The 15,760-nt window shown below is 35.1% G+C and overlaps 2 protein-coding genes across 4 annotated transcripts; both read right to left on the bottom strand.

Annotated features, from left to right (window-relative positions):
• Positions 1 to 407: 407 nt before the first annotated feature.
• LOC126810255 (uncharacterized) lies at positions 408 to 5,161 on the bottom strand. 3 transcript variants are annotated; one of them, XM_050535269.2, is made up of 6 exons: positions 5,093 to 5,161; positions 3,858 to 3,950; positions 3,149 to 3,481; positions 2,775 to 2,948; positions 2,009 to 2,093; positions 408 to 1,229 (listed from the first exon to the last, which is right to left on the bottom strand). In XM_050535269.2, exons 2-6 carry the CDS (start codon positions 3,925 to 3,927, stop codon positions 656 to 658), a joined length of 1,236 nt encoding a protein of 411 aa, XP_050391226.1. In that variant the 5' UTR covers positions 3,928 to 3,950; positions 5,093 to 5,161; the 3' UTR covers positions 408 to 655. The 3 variants fall into 3 exon arrangements, with proteins under 3 accessions (XP_050391226.1, XP_050391227.1, XP_050391225.1); XM_050535270.2 differs by lacking the exon at positions 5,093 to 5,161 and adding an exon at positions 4,864 to 5,035; XM_050535268.2 differs by lacking the exon at positions 5,093 to 5,161 and adding an exon at positions 4,794 to 5,035.
• Positions 5,162 to 9,234: 4,073 nt separating this feature from the next.
• LOC126810264 (uncharacterized) lies at positions 9,235 to 14,686 on the bottom strand. The gene is made up of 5 exons (XM_050535290.2): positions 14,364 to 14,686; positions 13,372 to 13,548; positions 13,167 to 13,196; positions 11,390 to 11,477; positions 9,235 to 10,872 (listed from the first exon to the last, which is right to left on the bottom strand). The coding sequence occupies exons 1-5, from the start codon at positions 14,413 to 14,415 to the stop codon at positions 10,206 to 10,208; spliced, it is 1,014 nt and encodes a 337-aa protein (XP_050391247.1). The 5' UTR covers positions 14,416 to 14,686; the 3' UTR covers positions 9,235 to 10,205.
• Positions 14,687 to 15,760: the final 1,074 nt, after the last annotated feature.

Raw genomic sequence — 15,760 nt, forward strand, 5'->3', positions numbered from 1 at the left:
TTTCGTTCCCCAGCATAACCTCAGTGTCGTGCTTTATCCTACACATAATATATGCATAAGTTGTTTGAATGACGGCGGGGGGGGGGGGTGGATGGCCAAATGGTTAGCGCGTGCGCGTTGTATCATAAATCCTGCCATTAAGTCAACTGGCGTGGTTTCGATTCCCCGAATGTACGTGACAAGCAGTAGGATTGCCTACCAACCTTGTGGATTTTCTCCGGGTCCTCCGGTTTCCTCCCACTGCTACAGACCCCCTACCCGGAAGGGAATTATTGAAATAAAATTAAACCATGTTAGTCCCGAAATGATCTGGTTTGTGTCGATTGGACTTTAAACCCCATTTCTCTCTCCCTCTCTTTGGACGACGGTTATCTTTGCCATCTATTTAATGACAAAAAACGAAAATACACGTTTATATTAACAAATTTTATATTTGTTTTGTTGATTATCAATATTTCCAATACCAAATTTGGCTTTTACGTCTTAGGTATTTGAAAATAGTATTAAATTATTGATTTCATTTAAAGCTTAATATTCATTTAAAGAAGTCTCTGAAAGAGAATGATAATCTAGTATACGACCACTTCAATACTATAATTCAATAAATATATCGTCAAGAGTAGATATCATTTTCGTTGGCTATATATATTGTGTCCTACTTGAAGTCTTCATCAACATCGGGCACTTGTTTATGTACAGTTGCGATATGACTATACTCACTGTCCGTTACCACTGATGGTCTGCGCACAACTCCAAGGTGTTGATAGTCACTATCTTTAAGTTCGTGATTTATTGATCCAATATGGTTGTATTCAGAGTCGGTTATAATAGTTTTTGGTTCACTTCCAAGATGGTTATAGGTATCATCGCCTGGATTGTGATGATTAAATGAACGAATGTGATTATAAGTATCATTTGTAGTTTTTATGTTATCAGAGTTATCTCCCCTTAAATGCTGGTAATTGCCATCATACGGTACACTAGTGTTTGATCCAATATGATTATAGTTGTCACTATGTTTGGTAGCTTGTTGGTAATGGTCGTCTGATGTCACAGTGATGTTTGGTTCAACATAGTTATCATTGTAAACTTGTGGACCCTGTTTTCCAACGTCTTCTGTGGTTATATAATCATAATCGGTATTTGTATTCTCACGCAGATTAACATCCAGCGATTCATTTTGGTTGTTATAGACACAAGTTTGTGCATTACGACATTTTCGTTGTTTCCTGAAAACAACGATAAAGAAAGAAATTAAGTCCAGAGTTATCGTAAACGTATATTAGAATTTAAAGAAATAATTAAGGTTTAAAACTGGCATGATTGTAATAGACGCAACTTTGTGTATTTACACATTTTCGTTGTTTTCTTAAAACAAAAATATAGCAGGGACTGATCCAGGATTTTCAGAAAGGGGCTGCCCCCCCCTTTGGAGTGCGAAGCCCGGCCCTCGGTCGGTAGGCGGACTGACGGGCAATCGACCAAGTTACCAACCGGCTCGTTTCGGAGTAAATTACGATTTCCAACCTAAACTGACTGTTAAGTATTTTTGTTCTCCTATCCCACGCCTGTATAGAAATTAGGATGCGGGGTATCGTGGACGTATCCCAGAATTTGAAGAAATGACTAAGGTCTAAAGTTGACGTGGTTGTGATATAATTACGAATTAATCAGACGTAATTGAAACCTCTCAAACTATTTGTCGAATTTGAAATACAAAGATATATTCGCTTCCAGTAATATACACCCTCTGTATGGTGATCCGGCTATCAGTTTAGACGGAATTGCGAAAACGTACTTGGTATAATTATATTTTAAGTGTTTTAAATATGTTGAAATGCGGTCCCCTGAACATATTTTAACATAATTTACTGGAACCCAGTGTAATCTATTGAAGTCAACAATTGTCGAAATATTGTTGAATTAATACTATCATCAAGCAATTGGAAATAGTCCTGGAGTCTACCAATAACTTTGAAATTTATCTACCAACAACTTTGAAATTTACCTTTTGAACAGAAATATGCCAATCAAAACTATTAGAGCAAGAACGAACAGAGCACCAATAAGACCACCGACAATACTTCCAATATCTGTAATAAATATACAAACATAATTTGATGACTTCTATTTTATTTTGCAGATGATTTAATGAAGGTAAACAACCACAAGTCGCATAATATACACAATTGGTATGGACGCGATTCTTGTGAGGGGCGGGGAGATGACACGCCATGGAATGCATAATAATATACAACCTTACCTGCCAAGGAAGAGACACAGCTATCCGGTATTGTCTTTCCCTTTAGTGTGCATTTATGTTCTGGTATGGCAATGCCAGGATCACATAACAATGTAATTAAATACTGACACTTCAATGCCCCCAACACCCTTTTCTAGGTTCCCACTGTCGTGCGATGCTTTACGATAGGATTGTACCTCTTGAGTCCACGATCATATACGTGCAGATACGTTCGGATACGCTTCGATACGATAACCACGACTGTACGACTGACCCCAATATATGGTAATACCTGATAGGATCACCACGATTACTTTACGGTTAAAAATCACGATTTTAATCGCAGCACGAATAGTGATGTTGGGAAACCATCGTTAACTAAACCCCTGCTTATCACATAAGTACTCAAATCTGGTGATATTTATTTGGCCCAAACAATACCTAGCATTGTGTGAGTAGTATAAAACATGATAATTATTATAATATAAAAAATATCCTTATATATATATATATACCACCAACTAGTAATTACCAGGTGTATCAGTTTTTGGTATGGTATCAGGAGTTGGTGCTATCATGGTCTTGGTTGTATCTATTATTGATGTCGTATCAGTTGTTGGTAATATCTTTGGTGATGAAGTAGAAGTAGTGGCGCTGGTTTTTGGGAATGAGAATACTGTAGTTAAGCCAGATGCTGGTTTGTTTGCTGAAATAATGAAACAAGGTGGTAATATTATAATTAAAATGCCCCTCCCCCCAAAAAACCCAATTTAAATCAAATAGACCTGATTTGTTTTAGATGTTAACTGAAGATGGAATGCGTTGTATTAGGACAACTTTAACAAACTCGACTATTGGCGTGAACATAGAAAGGTATATAAATAACGAATAAGTAAATTATCTCACCAGGTATACATAAATAAATAATTTTACTGTAGGTGCTGAAATGTTGTCCTTCACATACTGTGGCAGATACCTGTACTAGCTGCGTTTGGCAGGTAGATTTATTTAAACACTGATCTTGTAAAAATGTCTTTGTCATGGGTTGGTAACAATCACCAGCTTCTTCTCTACAGCATGCGATATCAGCACAACTAGAAACTCCATGCACACCACATCCTTGTCGGAATCCATGCGTTATATTTATTATTGAAATAGTTTCTCTTTTTGAACATCTCAGTTGGTGCTGGGTACATGATAATCCACTGCTACCGTAACACGCCACACTGGAAATGCTGTCTAAAATCAAAATATAAGACTGAATATTATCATTAAATATTTTCAGTTTAAGAACTTTATATCTTATGTAACTTTCAAATACTGGAAATCTAAAATTATATTTTAAGACTGAATATTAACTATTTAGAATGGTACATCCTTCAGAATAACGTGTGTGTGTGTAAGAGAGAGAGAGAGAGAGAGAGAGAGGGAGAGAGAGAGAGAGGACCTGGAGATAATCCACAACGTTACTGGGGTTAGCCTTCTCATTCTCACATAATAATGTAAAATCAAAACAAAACCACTTGCCCCAATGGCAGATCTTATGATCTAAAGTGCATGTGATAGACTATTTGCCCACCCAACCCACCCAAATAATGACCCAAGAATATCTTACCTGCAACAATATCAGCAATAGTCACTATCAAAAAGACGAATGCTACTTGTTCGGGGAAATTTATAAACATTCTAATATAGAGCACTCGGAAGCCTGCAAACAAATAATTAGTATTAATATTGAATAAAAGCTGGCAAAATCAATATCCTTACTTATATACATGTACAAATTCAAAAAATCGTACACCACATAATTATATGAACACTAAAATTGCACGATTGAAATTGTCTATTGGTGAGAAAGCGAAGTTAGCTGTGTGAACTTCCCAAATTTTAAAGCCAGGTCAGCTGTGAGAACTCACCAAATTAGAAAGCCAAGTTAGTTTTGTGAACTCACCAAATTAGAAAGCCAGGTTAGCTGTTTGACCTCACCAAATAAGAAAGTCATATTAGCTGTGTGAACTCACCAAATGAGAACGAAAGCGGCCAGCTGTGTGAACTCACAAAATTAAAAACCCAAGTTAGTTGTATGAACTCATCCAATTTTAAAGCCAAGTTAACTATGTGAAGTCACCAAATTAGAAAACCAAGTTAGTTGTGTGAACTCACCAAATTAGAAAGCCAGGTTAGCTGTATGACCTCACCAAATAAGAAAGTCATGTTAGCTGTGTGAACGCGCCAAATCAGAAAGCCACGCTAGCTGTGCGAACTCACCTAATGAAAAATCCAGGTTAGCTGTGTGAACTCACCAAATGAGAACGAAAGCGGTCAGCTGTATGAACTCACAAAATTAAAAACCCAAGTTAGTTGTATGAACTCATCCAATTTTAAAGCCAAGTTAACCGTTGTTATGTCACCAAATTAGAAACCCAAGTTAGTTGTGGGAACTCCCCAAATTAAAAAGCGAAGTTAGTTGTGTGAACTCACCAAATGAGAAAGCCATGTTAACTGCGTGAACTCACCAAAATAGAAAGCCACATTAGCTGTGCGAACTCACCTAATGACAAATCCAGGTTAGCTGTGTGAACACACCAAATGAAAAATCCAGTTTAGCTGTGTGAACTCACCAAATGAGAAAGAAGTCAGTCAGCTGTGTGTCCTCACCAAATGAGAAAGAAAAGAAGTCAGTCAGCTGTGTGTCCTCACCAAATGAGAAAGAAGTCAGTCAGCTGTGTGTTCTCACCAAATGAAAAATTCAGGTCACCAAATGAACACACCATATGATAAAGCTAGACTGACTACATATAAACAATAACACACTGAAATATAATAATATTATGTCCTACATTAACTTACGTATAAATTATCTTGATCATATCCTGCCATTTTAGCAAATCATGTCCGCTATGTTAAGTGATGTTTGTAAAACAAAGGCGGATAATTAACCACTGTTCAACTATTCAAATCCGTGTAAGGCATGTCATCTGGGAAGACAGTTAGAAGTTAGTCATGACGTCTGACACTCGTTCTTAAATGTTCATTTCAGTAGGACGTTAAACCTAATTTCATTTTATTATATTGAAGCAGATTATACAGTTTTAAGCAATATTTAAAATAAATGAAATGGGGTTTAACGTCCTACTCTTCTGCTCCTATACTGGGTTAATGAAGACGGGCATACGCCATACAGTGTGCTATGAGGGAAATTTTTGCCTGGGCAGCGGCACTATCGCCTACTCTTATATCGAATTTCAAATGCCAAGGGATCGTTTACGTGCATTCCAATGTATACACGGGACCTCGGTTTTTCTTCTCATCTGAAGGACTAGACCGCTGTCCTTGCCAGGTCCTCCGTTCTGCACCACTGACAAGGAGGAACCACGTCGGAGGGCCTGACAAGGTCAGCTGTCTAGTCATTCGGATGAGACGAAAAACCGAGGTCCCGTGTATACATCGGAATGCACGTAAAAGATCGCTTGGCAGTTGGAATTCGATATAAGAGTAGGCGATAGTGCCGCTGCCCGGGCAAAATTTCCCTCATAGCACACTGTATGGCGTATGTCCGTCTTCATTAGCCCAGGTAAGGAGCAGAACAGTAGGACGTTAAACCCCATTTCATTTCATTTCATTTCATTTCTTTATGACAACTAACACTTAAATGACCAGACAGTATCCCTATTTTCCTCTATAGCTCAACTATTTACGTTAGAATACGTGACGTCTAAGTTATTTATGATTTTGGAACTCTATTACGTCGCGGCAATGATAGTGTTATAGCATAATGCAAATGCTATGTGTATTTCCATACACATACTTAAATGTACTTAAATGGTATTCTTTATGGAATATAAAATGTTCACATTTGTTAAATATAGTCTACTTAAATAAATCTGATCACGAGCCAATGATATTATTAACTAATATGTGTTATTATTCACTAGCTCGGTAATATTGCATGGTTCTTTAAACGAGCCTTTCAGTATAGTGTACGAATGTTTTCAAATCTTTATAAATGCAAAATGATGCTTTATTTGTAAGCGTGTCTTACTGTTTTCAACTCTTTATATATTTGTAGGTTGAAGGCTCATATCAAATCTTTATAGATGTAAAAGACTATTTTATTTGTAAGCGTGTCTTACTGTTTTCAACTGTTTATATATTTATAGGTTGAAGGGTCATACCAAGTATTGAAATAAAATTTGACTTGTTCTAAAAATAAATATGATTAAAGTACACTAGTGAATGACGTCCTGTTTGATAATACAAACCGGTATATTAAAGGGGCGTTTATTGTGTATATAACTCTGTATGCATATATACATTTATATACATATATATAAACTAAATTAAAGAAAGGCACCAAAATACTAATTTGACGGCTATCGCTTTCTGTTCGTACTGGACATCTTCAGGCCATTTTTATTTATGAAGAATCACGTAGAACAATAGACGCAACGTCGTGACGTTACTACAAATATATCAAATACAACATAATAATAATATTTACATATTTTTACATTTATTAAATAATCAATAAAAAGATAATTATTTCATCTCTTACTATAATATCCGTTTATTTAATTCTGGTTTGTACTTTTTGATGAACACGTGTATTGAATATAGTCTATGTAAAGGTGATTTGGAATTAATGGGGACTGTAAAGCCGTGGCAAAAAGAAAGTCCTTTTAATGGATTGCTCCCTGTCAAAAATATTTCTACCACTTACCATCATTATATGTCACTAAAACATTGTGATTTGTAAGGCGATTTGTATTTGGCTAACAATTCTTTTCACAAGATTAAAATCGACTTATGTATTTTGAGCTCAAATCAAAGAATGGTTTTATTTGAGATAATTATGCATTTGCCTCAAAGGATATTCTGGAAATATATTATTTGATATTGACCTTAATGGAGTAATTTAGATGTAGTCATTATTCCGTCGGTAAATACAATCTATAGTTGCAGTCTAATTTGTTTGACCATTTCCATATAGCTCTGTTCAAACCAATGTGGGGGGTTCACGGTGGCTAAGTGGGTAAGACGCTGGCTGAGAAAGTTCATCCAGATTGTCCGGCATGGTTTCATCCTTGTCAGTGATTCAGGACGGAGGGCCTGACAAGAACAGCTGTCTAGTCGTTCAGATGGGACGAAAACCCGAGGTTCCGTGTACATATTGGTGTGGACGTAAAAGATCCCTTGACAGTTGGAATTCGATATAAAAGTATGCCGTAGTGCGCTCTCCGGGCAAAATTTCCCTCATAGCACACTGTATGGCGTATGCTCGTCTTCATTAGCCCAGTTCGAGCAGAACAGTAGGACGTTAAACCCCATTTCATTTCATTTCAAACCAATGTTTGTTAAACATGCATTATGCAAGAGCAAAATCTGCTTATTACAAGTATTTCTTTAGGCCTGAAATATTATCTAAATTATCAATTAGACATTAATTAACTTATCCAGACCATAATAAACTCTCGATGTCAAGGCTAGCCTTCGATGTTGGCTGGATTAGATTCCTATATGCCGCTAACGACCGTTGATAATTAAATCAGAAAAAGTGGATAATCGAGATTATGCTGTTTATATTAATGATTTTAGTAATGATGACAGAGACTATGCAAAAATTTCACCCGCTTCTTTCTCGGCTCATAGTGGATCAATTTGATTGAAATTTTCAGCAAATTACCTTTACACTATCTAGTTTTTAACTATTATAGCGAGAACTGCCATCTCTTTATCTTATCTCCCATAATGTATCTTTAATAAATCTGTTCAAGTTAGTTGTTTTATTTAATACAGCATATTGTATTTAGATTAGGTAATATTCTGGAAATAACACCAAGGACAATTTGTGTGATATCTGTGTGATAAATATAAGTCATATAGCAGATATAATACGAATTGACCTTTAACTCCCCCTTAACCACACTCGACTTTATCTTTATTAAAATAAACGAATACCAGGATAAAGTTACAATATGCGTCATTTAAGTTATAAATACTTCCTGTATGAAATTTAAAGGGGGTTTATTGTTCATTTAGCCATCCTTGATACATTAGAACAAGAGACAGGTAGCTCAGCTATTTGGTGTTTCCATCGGAACTATTTAAAAGATATTCTTACACCCAATTTTGGCTAATCAATTATTCAAGAATCCCATTCAAAATATATTTAGACCGTCCTACTTTTCTTGGGGTAGTGCTTTCAATCGGATCCTCAAACTACTAGTAGACGTATCATCTTCCTTATCATGTTTTATATTTATTAAAACTTTTTTATGACGTATAACTTCCCAGGTAGTATACGGAATTTAATGAAAACTTGATTCAAAACTCCATTTATTTTGTTATTGCCCACAGCCTTTCGAAGACGAGGTAGAATGTTTAAACTTGATTAAGATGTTCATGAGATGAATATCTTGACTGAGTTCATTGATAAAGATTTCCCTCTAGAGCTAAGCAGAGCTATAAAGAAATTTCATTGGTCGATGCTTTGGGACAAGATAACTTTGATTCTAACCGATGGCGAGTGATGCAACTTAGTACATAGTTTCAATACCACGTACTTTGATCGTGAACATTTAGTGACTGGGTTTGATTGTGAACATTTTATGCTTAGACTAAGTATAGATAATCAGTTTGATTGCTCAATACTTTTGAAGAGAGAGAGAGAGAAAAATGGGATTAACGTCCACTCGACACAAACTAGGTCATTTCGGGACTAACATATGGTTTAATTTTATTTCAATAATTCGCTTGCGCGTAGGGGTCTTTAGCAGTGGGAGGAAACCGGAGGACTCGGAGAAAACCCACGTACAACCGGAGATTCGAAACCACGCCAGTTGACTCAATGACAGGCTTTATGATACAGCGCGCACGTGCTAACCATTCAGCCCCCCCCCCCCAACTTTTGAAAAGGATGTGCAATTGATCAATATGTCTCATCTATTTATTTATGGATTTCGGCGGTGGATATCAGCCTTACTGCTGGCGTGTTTATTTATTACTAAATTCATGTCAAACAACAGCTTGGTTATAAACATGTTTAAGGTTTATAAACAATTTCATTGTAAGGATATTTACATTTAATACAAAAGCTTCTACACCAACATATTTAGAGTTTATAAATAGCTCCATTATAAGATAACATATTGAGAGTTTATAAGCAGCTTAATCATACATATAAAATATTTACAGTTAATAAACAGCTTCGCTTATAAATATAAACATTTAAAATTTATAAACAGCTCCATCATAAACAGCTTCATTATAAAGATATTTAGAGTTTAGAGTGTATAAACAGCTTTATAATTTGGAAAAGCTTAGGGTGTATAAACAGCTTTATAATTTGGAAAAGAATCTGTGCTGAATTATTTACAAATTGCTAAGATAATATCACATTGCAGCTTATAGCACATATGGATTACACCTTATTATTTATCAATATATATGTAAGTAAAATGGCGGTAGAATTATGTACATATATCTGTTATCACAGATAGGAAATAGGAAATACTGTTCTAACCGTCTACTAGACGAATCAAACTCTGCCTAATATAGGGTATTATTTCCTTTCCTATTTACAACATATTATGATCTATCTGCCTTATTTACACATAATATTATTGGATGTTATTAAGTTACACGGGTGTTTAAAGCCAACGATGGATTCGCTTTCTGAAAACATGCATTTACAGTCTAATATTATTCCGAAATTTAACTTTAATTTAAAGGTCACTGGTGTTAGAGTTATACTCCAATATGTCACTGGTATTAGAGTTATACTCATATAGGTCAATGGTATTAGAGTTATGCTCCAATATGTTATTCCAGATTACGTGTTTGAGGTTTACACTATAATATATTGTGAACAGTGCAAAATTCTATGTGTACACAAGGCTACATTTCTGGAACAATGGAATCGTTAAGCTAACACAAATAGTATCTGACATTAACATGTTGGATATTAAATATCTTTAGCCAACGAATATTCTCCCTCTAACACGTCAGCTCCACCAATGTGAGAATATTCCCCATCTATTATAATCGGTTGTGCATTTCCGTTTCCGATATGATGGTAGTCATCATTACCCAGTATTTCCTTATGATCACCTCCAATATGATTGTATGTACCACCCGTTACAACTTGATGTTCGTGATTGCCACCGATATGATGGTAGGCATCACTATTCAGACCAGTGTTATCGTGTCCACCGATGTGATTGTAGGTATCTTCAGTAATAATCCCAGGTTTGTTGTCTCCAATATGTTGGTAATTATCCTCAGCTACACTAAATGGACCAATATGATTATAATTACTATCTGGAACACTTGGCTTATTAGAGTTAGGTCCCTTTAGATGATGATATTCATCATCTGTCGTCACACCGTTAATTCCAATATGGTTATAATTGTCATTTCCGGTCGCATGATTATCTCCCCCTATATAATCATAATTATCACCAGAGGTCGGTTTAACACTAATTGGTCTACTGTTGTTGCCATTCTTCCCTAGTTCGTAATAAACGGGAGTTGTGGTTGTTCGAGGGAGTGACGTGTCAGTTTGATATCGTCGATTAGAACCATTTTGATTAACGTGAACATTTTTTGATGTTATGTTATCTGCTTTTCGCCTACAATGAATACATACTAATCAACATAATATACTGATAATTAACATAGTAAACTTTGAATGAGGTCCGTACGTTTTGATATCTTCTCTAGTATACTGAATTTAAACCAGAATACAATGATAATAAATGATTCTGATTTAATCGCGGGGAGATTATAATTTACTGGACATCTTCAATTGAACAAAATTGAATAAATCCCCAAAATCCATTACAGCTAGAATCTTGTTTTAATTGATGTGCACATTGTCTTTCAAACAAAATTAAACCTAACAGATTATTAATGAACAATGTAAGGCCTCGGGTCTACAAATTATCGATGATGTAAAGCGTGAGGGTTTATGCTAAACATTAATTTATGTTTATGAACCATTGCCACCTTTGACCATGAATTACCACCATGTTAAGGTCTACTTGGAGTCCTTAATTGATTTTGCCCAACGTGATTCATTTCTATTTTATTTAATAAATCGCATTACCGATAATTTGATGCATTTCTTGCACACGACATAAAACTCACCTTTTAATAAAGAATATGACAGCACCGATAATACAAATAACTAGTATAACACCGACTATACCACCAACAATACCTCCGACATCTGTAGCTAGAGAGAGAAATACAAAAAGGAGTAAAATATATTGTAGCTATATACCTGCGTACAAACTTGTTGATTTGATAATATATTTGGACCAACAACGTTCAAAGTAATTGATCTGTCAAAATTTTGATTAATAACCCTCTCAAAACATTGTGTTAGCTACACCAAGCTATAACAAATATATCTATTAAAAGAAGCCTGTGTCACATGACTTGGATGTCGCGCTACCTAGCAACAGGTGCGTAGCTGGATGTGCAGAATTCATTGCATCTCAAAGACGATGCTGATTTTAATCCCTGCCATTTATCATCAATATTGAAATTTAAGTTAATTCCTGGATTATCCCCTTCCCACGTCTTTTTCCGTGTTTTTTATCGTCAGACAGTCAATTAGTGGCACATTCTCATTTTTGTCCTGTGCGCCCTCGATGGGTGATTGTTGAGGAATCCAGTATTTTTCTAGAAATATTGGGTGTCTCTACGTTCCATATATCAAAATTGACATATGAATAGACCCGTGGAAGAACGTTCTAAGTCACTTTTTCAACGAACCCCAGTTAATGGCACCATCTGGTAGCAAATCGTATAAGTTTTCTGTGGAACAATCAATCTCAGATAAAAACGATCAGAGTCACAGCGAACCAAGGCCCTTCTCAAATGCCCCCCCCCCCCCGGGACAAATACAAGTCCATCGTACCCTGTATTTGACCTTAATGTGGCTGAAAAGTGGAAGCCAGCTGTAGTACTGGTAACTATGATTCGTATTAAACATCATTTTGAAGTTGTAATTAAACCCACTCGTTGTTCTGTTCGCGTCAAGCATTCTCGTCCAAAAGTCTGTTTTGCCTTTTATGCGAAAAGACAAAAATGTGACTTAGATCGTTCTTCCCCTGGGCTCTCCATATTTGTATTGGAAATGCCACCCGATAAATACCTTTGTGGGGAAGTATATTTTAGGACACCTACACCTGTGTCTTTATCTTTGAAATTAAACTGACCTCCGTCTATGGAGTTATCTCCTAAACAAGAATACCCTGTTTTCATAGAATACAGCCATGACCCAAATATAGAAATTCAGTTGGTGTTTCAACTGATATAGTGAGTGGTAACTTCTCCGATGATGACAAACTGTTATACAAGATTGCGATGTCAGTTCGAAAATTGACTTGAAATAGAACAACACGAGAAAAGGGGACCAGAGCCTCGCGTAGTTATTGACACTGTTTTGCTTTTATTTTAAATAATTTTACAGCACTAATAAGAAATTATCCATGAGAACGAAGGAGCTCCGTGTTTTCATTTTAATGATTCATTCAAGCAGTGTATGCATTATATTTATGAACGCTATATTCTCTATTTATGAACGCTATATAATGAATTTACACCCTACGTATATATTAACATTTTTTATAAATATATTTCAAACAAAAATGACGAAAACCAAAATTTTAATAATAAAAATAAATTTTCTTGCAATTATCTAATGAAAACCAGGAAATAAGAAGAAATATAAATTAAGGGAAGTGTGCATTTTATTCGTTTTGCATCAGTATAAACCAACTGTTTCCATTTTTCTACAATTAAATATACTTAAATGTACATCTAATTGTATTTACATCATTATATTCTGACTGTTGTCATTTTGCGAGAAAGCAGGAATATATATTTAAATATTTATAAATTATTATATACTGACCAGATTCATTTGTAGTGTCTGCTGCAGAACCTAAAATATAATGACATTAAACATTTCAAATTTATTAACATAAATAAAGAATATCATGCAGTAGTGACCTATATAGAATTTACATAACGTGTGTACCGTGATATTCATTCAGTGTGATATTGTGCGTTGGAAATTCCAAACCGTTATAACAAATGGTGCAATAATGGCAGTCTACCTGTTTTTTTGGTTGACGTTGACAATTGGTTAAATGATATTGTTTCAGTAGAAACAGTTGTCGGCGATGTTGTTTCAGTTGTTTGCCTAGGTGCTCCTGAAATCGTTTTACTCTCAGTTGTTGGATGAAGTGTTAAGGTAGGTGCTGTAGCTGCCGTTGCTGGCTGGGCGGTTGGAACTGCAACACAAGATCACACGGTTATCAGGCAGACACGGTGGTTCAGTGTGTAGGACATCGACTCCCTAATCTGGAGGACGCGTGTTCGATCCCTGCGTTCATCATGTGATAGTCGTTCGGATAGGACGAAATTACACATTGGCATGCACGTAACAAAAAAACAAACTCCTTGACAGTTGGAATTCGAAATAAGAGTAGGCCTTAGTTCCGCTGTCCGGGCAAACTGTACCTTATAGCACACTGTATGGTTTATTCATTAAGCCAGCAGACGAAGAACAGCGGGGCGTTAAACCCAGTTTCATTTCATTTTTTCATGGCCATTACAAACCTGTGAACGTAATGTGACACTAAAAATGGCGGTTTAATTTAGTCTACCGAATTCTCCTATGAATACCTGACAAAATTTTTTTTAGCAAACTGAAATAATATAAATATAGTACGATTGATATAATTTAAAGGTACCGGTATGGCTTATTCATCATTAGCCCAGCAGAAGAAGAACAGCGGGACGTTAAACCCAGTTTCATTTTATTTTTTCATGGCCATTACAAACCTGTCAACGTAATGTGACACTAAAAATGGCGGTTTAATTTAGTCTACCGAATTCTCCTATGAATACTTGACAGAATTTTTTTTAGCAAACTAAAATAATATAAATATAGTACGATTGATATAATTTAATGGTACCGATAGAACGACAAATGTAAATTCAAGAATAAACATACCCTGTCTCATGCACTAAACAAATCACTAATTTTAAAGGATGGTTTACCATTTAAAAACCATATTATGTGTATTGTTAACATTAAACTTACTGTTTTCTATACACTGATATTCTATCCTGCTGTAAGAATGGAATATAAACATATCAGGAAAACAATATGAAGATTTTTCATTTAACTGGTTTCTATTAAGAGTACAGCTGGATCTCCCATTAGTGGTTTGTTGTAATTGTGATAGAAGAGTTTGGTTGTAAGGTGTAAAACAATCTCCTTCCTGTTTTCTACAGCATGCTGTATCACTACATATATTTACAGGTGAACATCCTCGTCTGTATCCAAACGTTATTTTAGTTATTGATATAACTGATGGTTCTGTACAGAATAGATCATGTTCAACACAGTGTACACCTGGTGAACCATAACAAGCTGTACTAACTTTAGCCTTTATTTCGTCTGTTAAAAAATTATAGTATATTAAACCTAACATATATCAATTTCATTCTGGAAGTACTTTTGTCATATTTTATAAACTAACAAATATTAAATTCATAAAGAAATAAATCACAAAATGAATTGTACAAATTTTACTAAAATAAATTTTAAACAAAAGATAATAAACTAGAATTGCGACGCAGTAATGATGGGTTTCACCGGTGCCCCGTTACCCTTGAACATATGTCACTTCCGGTACCGATGAAACCATTAAACAGATTTCCATATAAGCATTGCACACATCAAATAAAGTGTGCGCAGAATCAACCAAATCCAGCAATATCGATTCATTGTATACATTTGTTACATGTAAGTGATCCTGACAAAATTACATTACTTCCGGTGATAATGAAAATGTTAAATTAGTTTTATGAAATCAGAAATGGCATAAGGCATCACATGGTGACAATTTTATGTAAATCGAATAATAATTGCCACTTTTATAGTCCAAAAACCTTGAAAAGTGACTTGTAGAAAATCATCTATTTCTCTGCAACCGTACAAGATAGAAACCATTTTGTGGAATCTGCATGATCGTGTGGGTTCCGTCTATTTGTTGATTGGAATCAAATATCATAATTTTAAAAACAATACAAATCAGACTCATTTGAATAAAATATCTGTTTTGAAGGCTAAAAATACAGTTTTTGCCAAAATGACGTTACTTCCGGTGACAATAAAAGTGTTAAATTACTTGTACGAAATCGCAAATGGCATTAGGTATCACACAGTTAAATTATTTTGAAAATCGAATAATAATTGACACTTTTATGGACCAAAAACCTTGAAAAGTAAGCTGCGGAAAATCGCCTATTTCTCCGCAACTGAACAAGTTAGAAACCATTTTTTGATATCAATATGATTGTATGGGTTCATTCTATTAGTTGATTGGAATCAAATATCATAATTTTAAAACCATTACAAATCAGACTCATTTGAATAAAATATCTGTTTTGAAGGCTATAAATACATTTTTTTTTTTGCCCAAATGGCGCCAT

Source organism: Patella vulgata, chromosome 2 (genome assembly GCF_932274485.2).
Source record: "Patella vulgata chromosome 2, xgPatVulg1.2, whole genome shotgun sequence".
Taxonomy (NCBI): Eukaryota; Metazoa; Mollusca; class Gastropoda; family Patellidae; genus Patella; species Patella vulgata.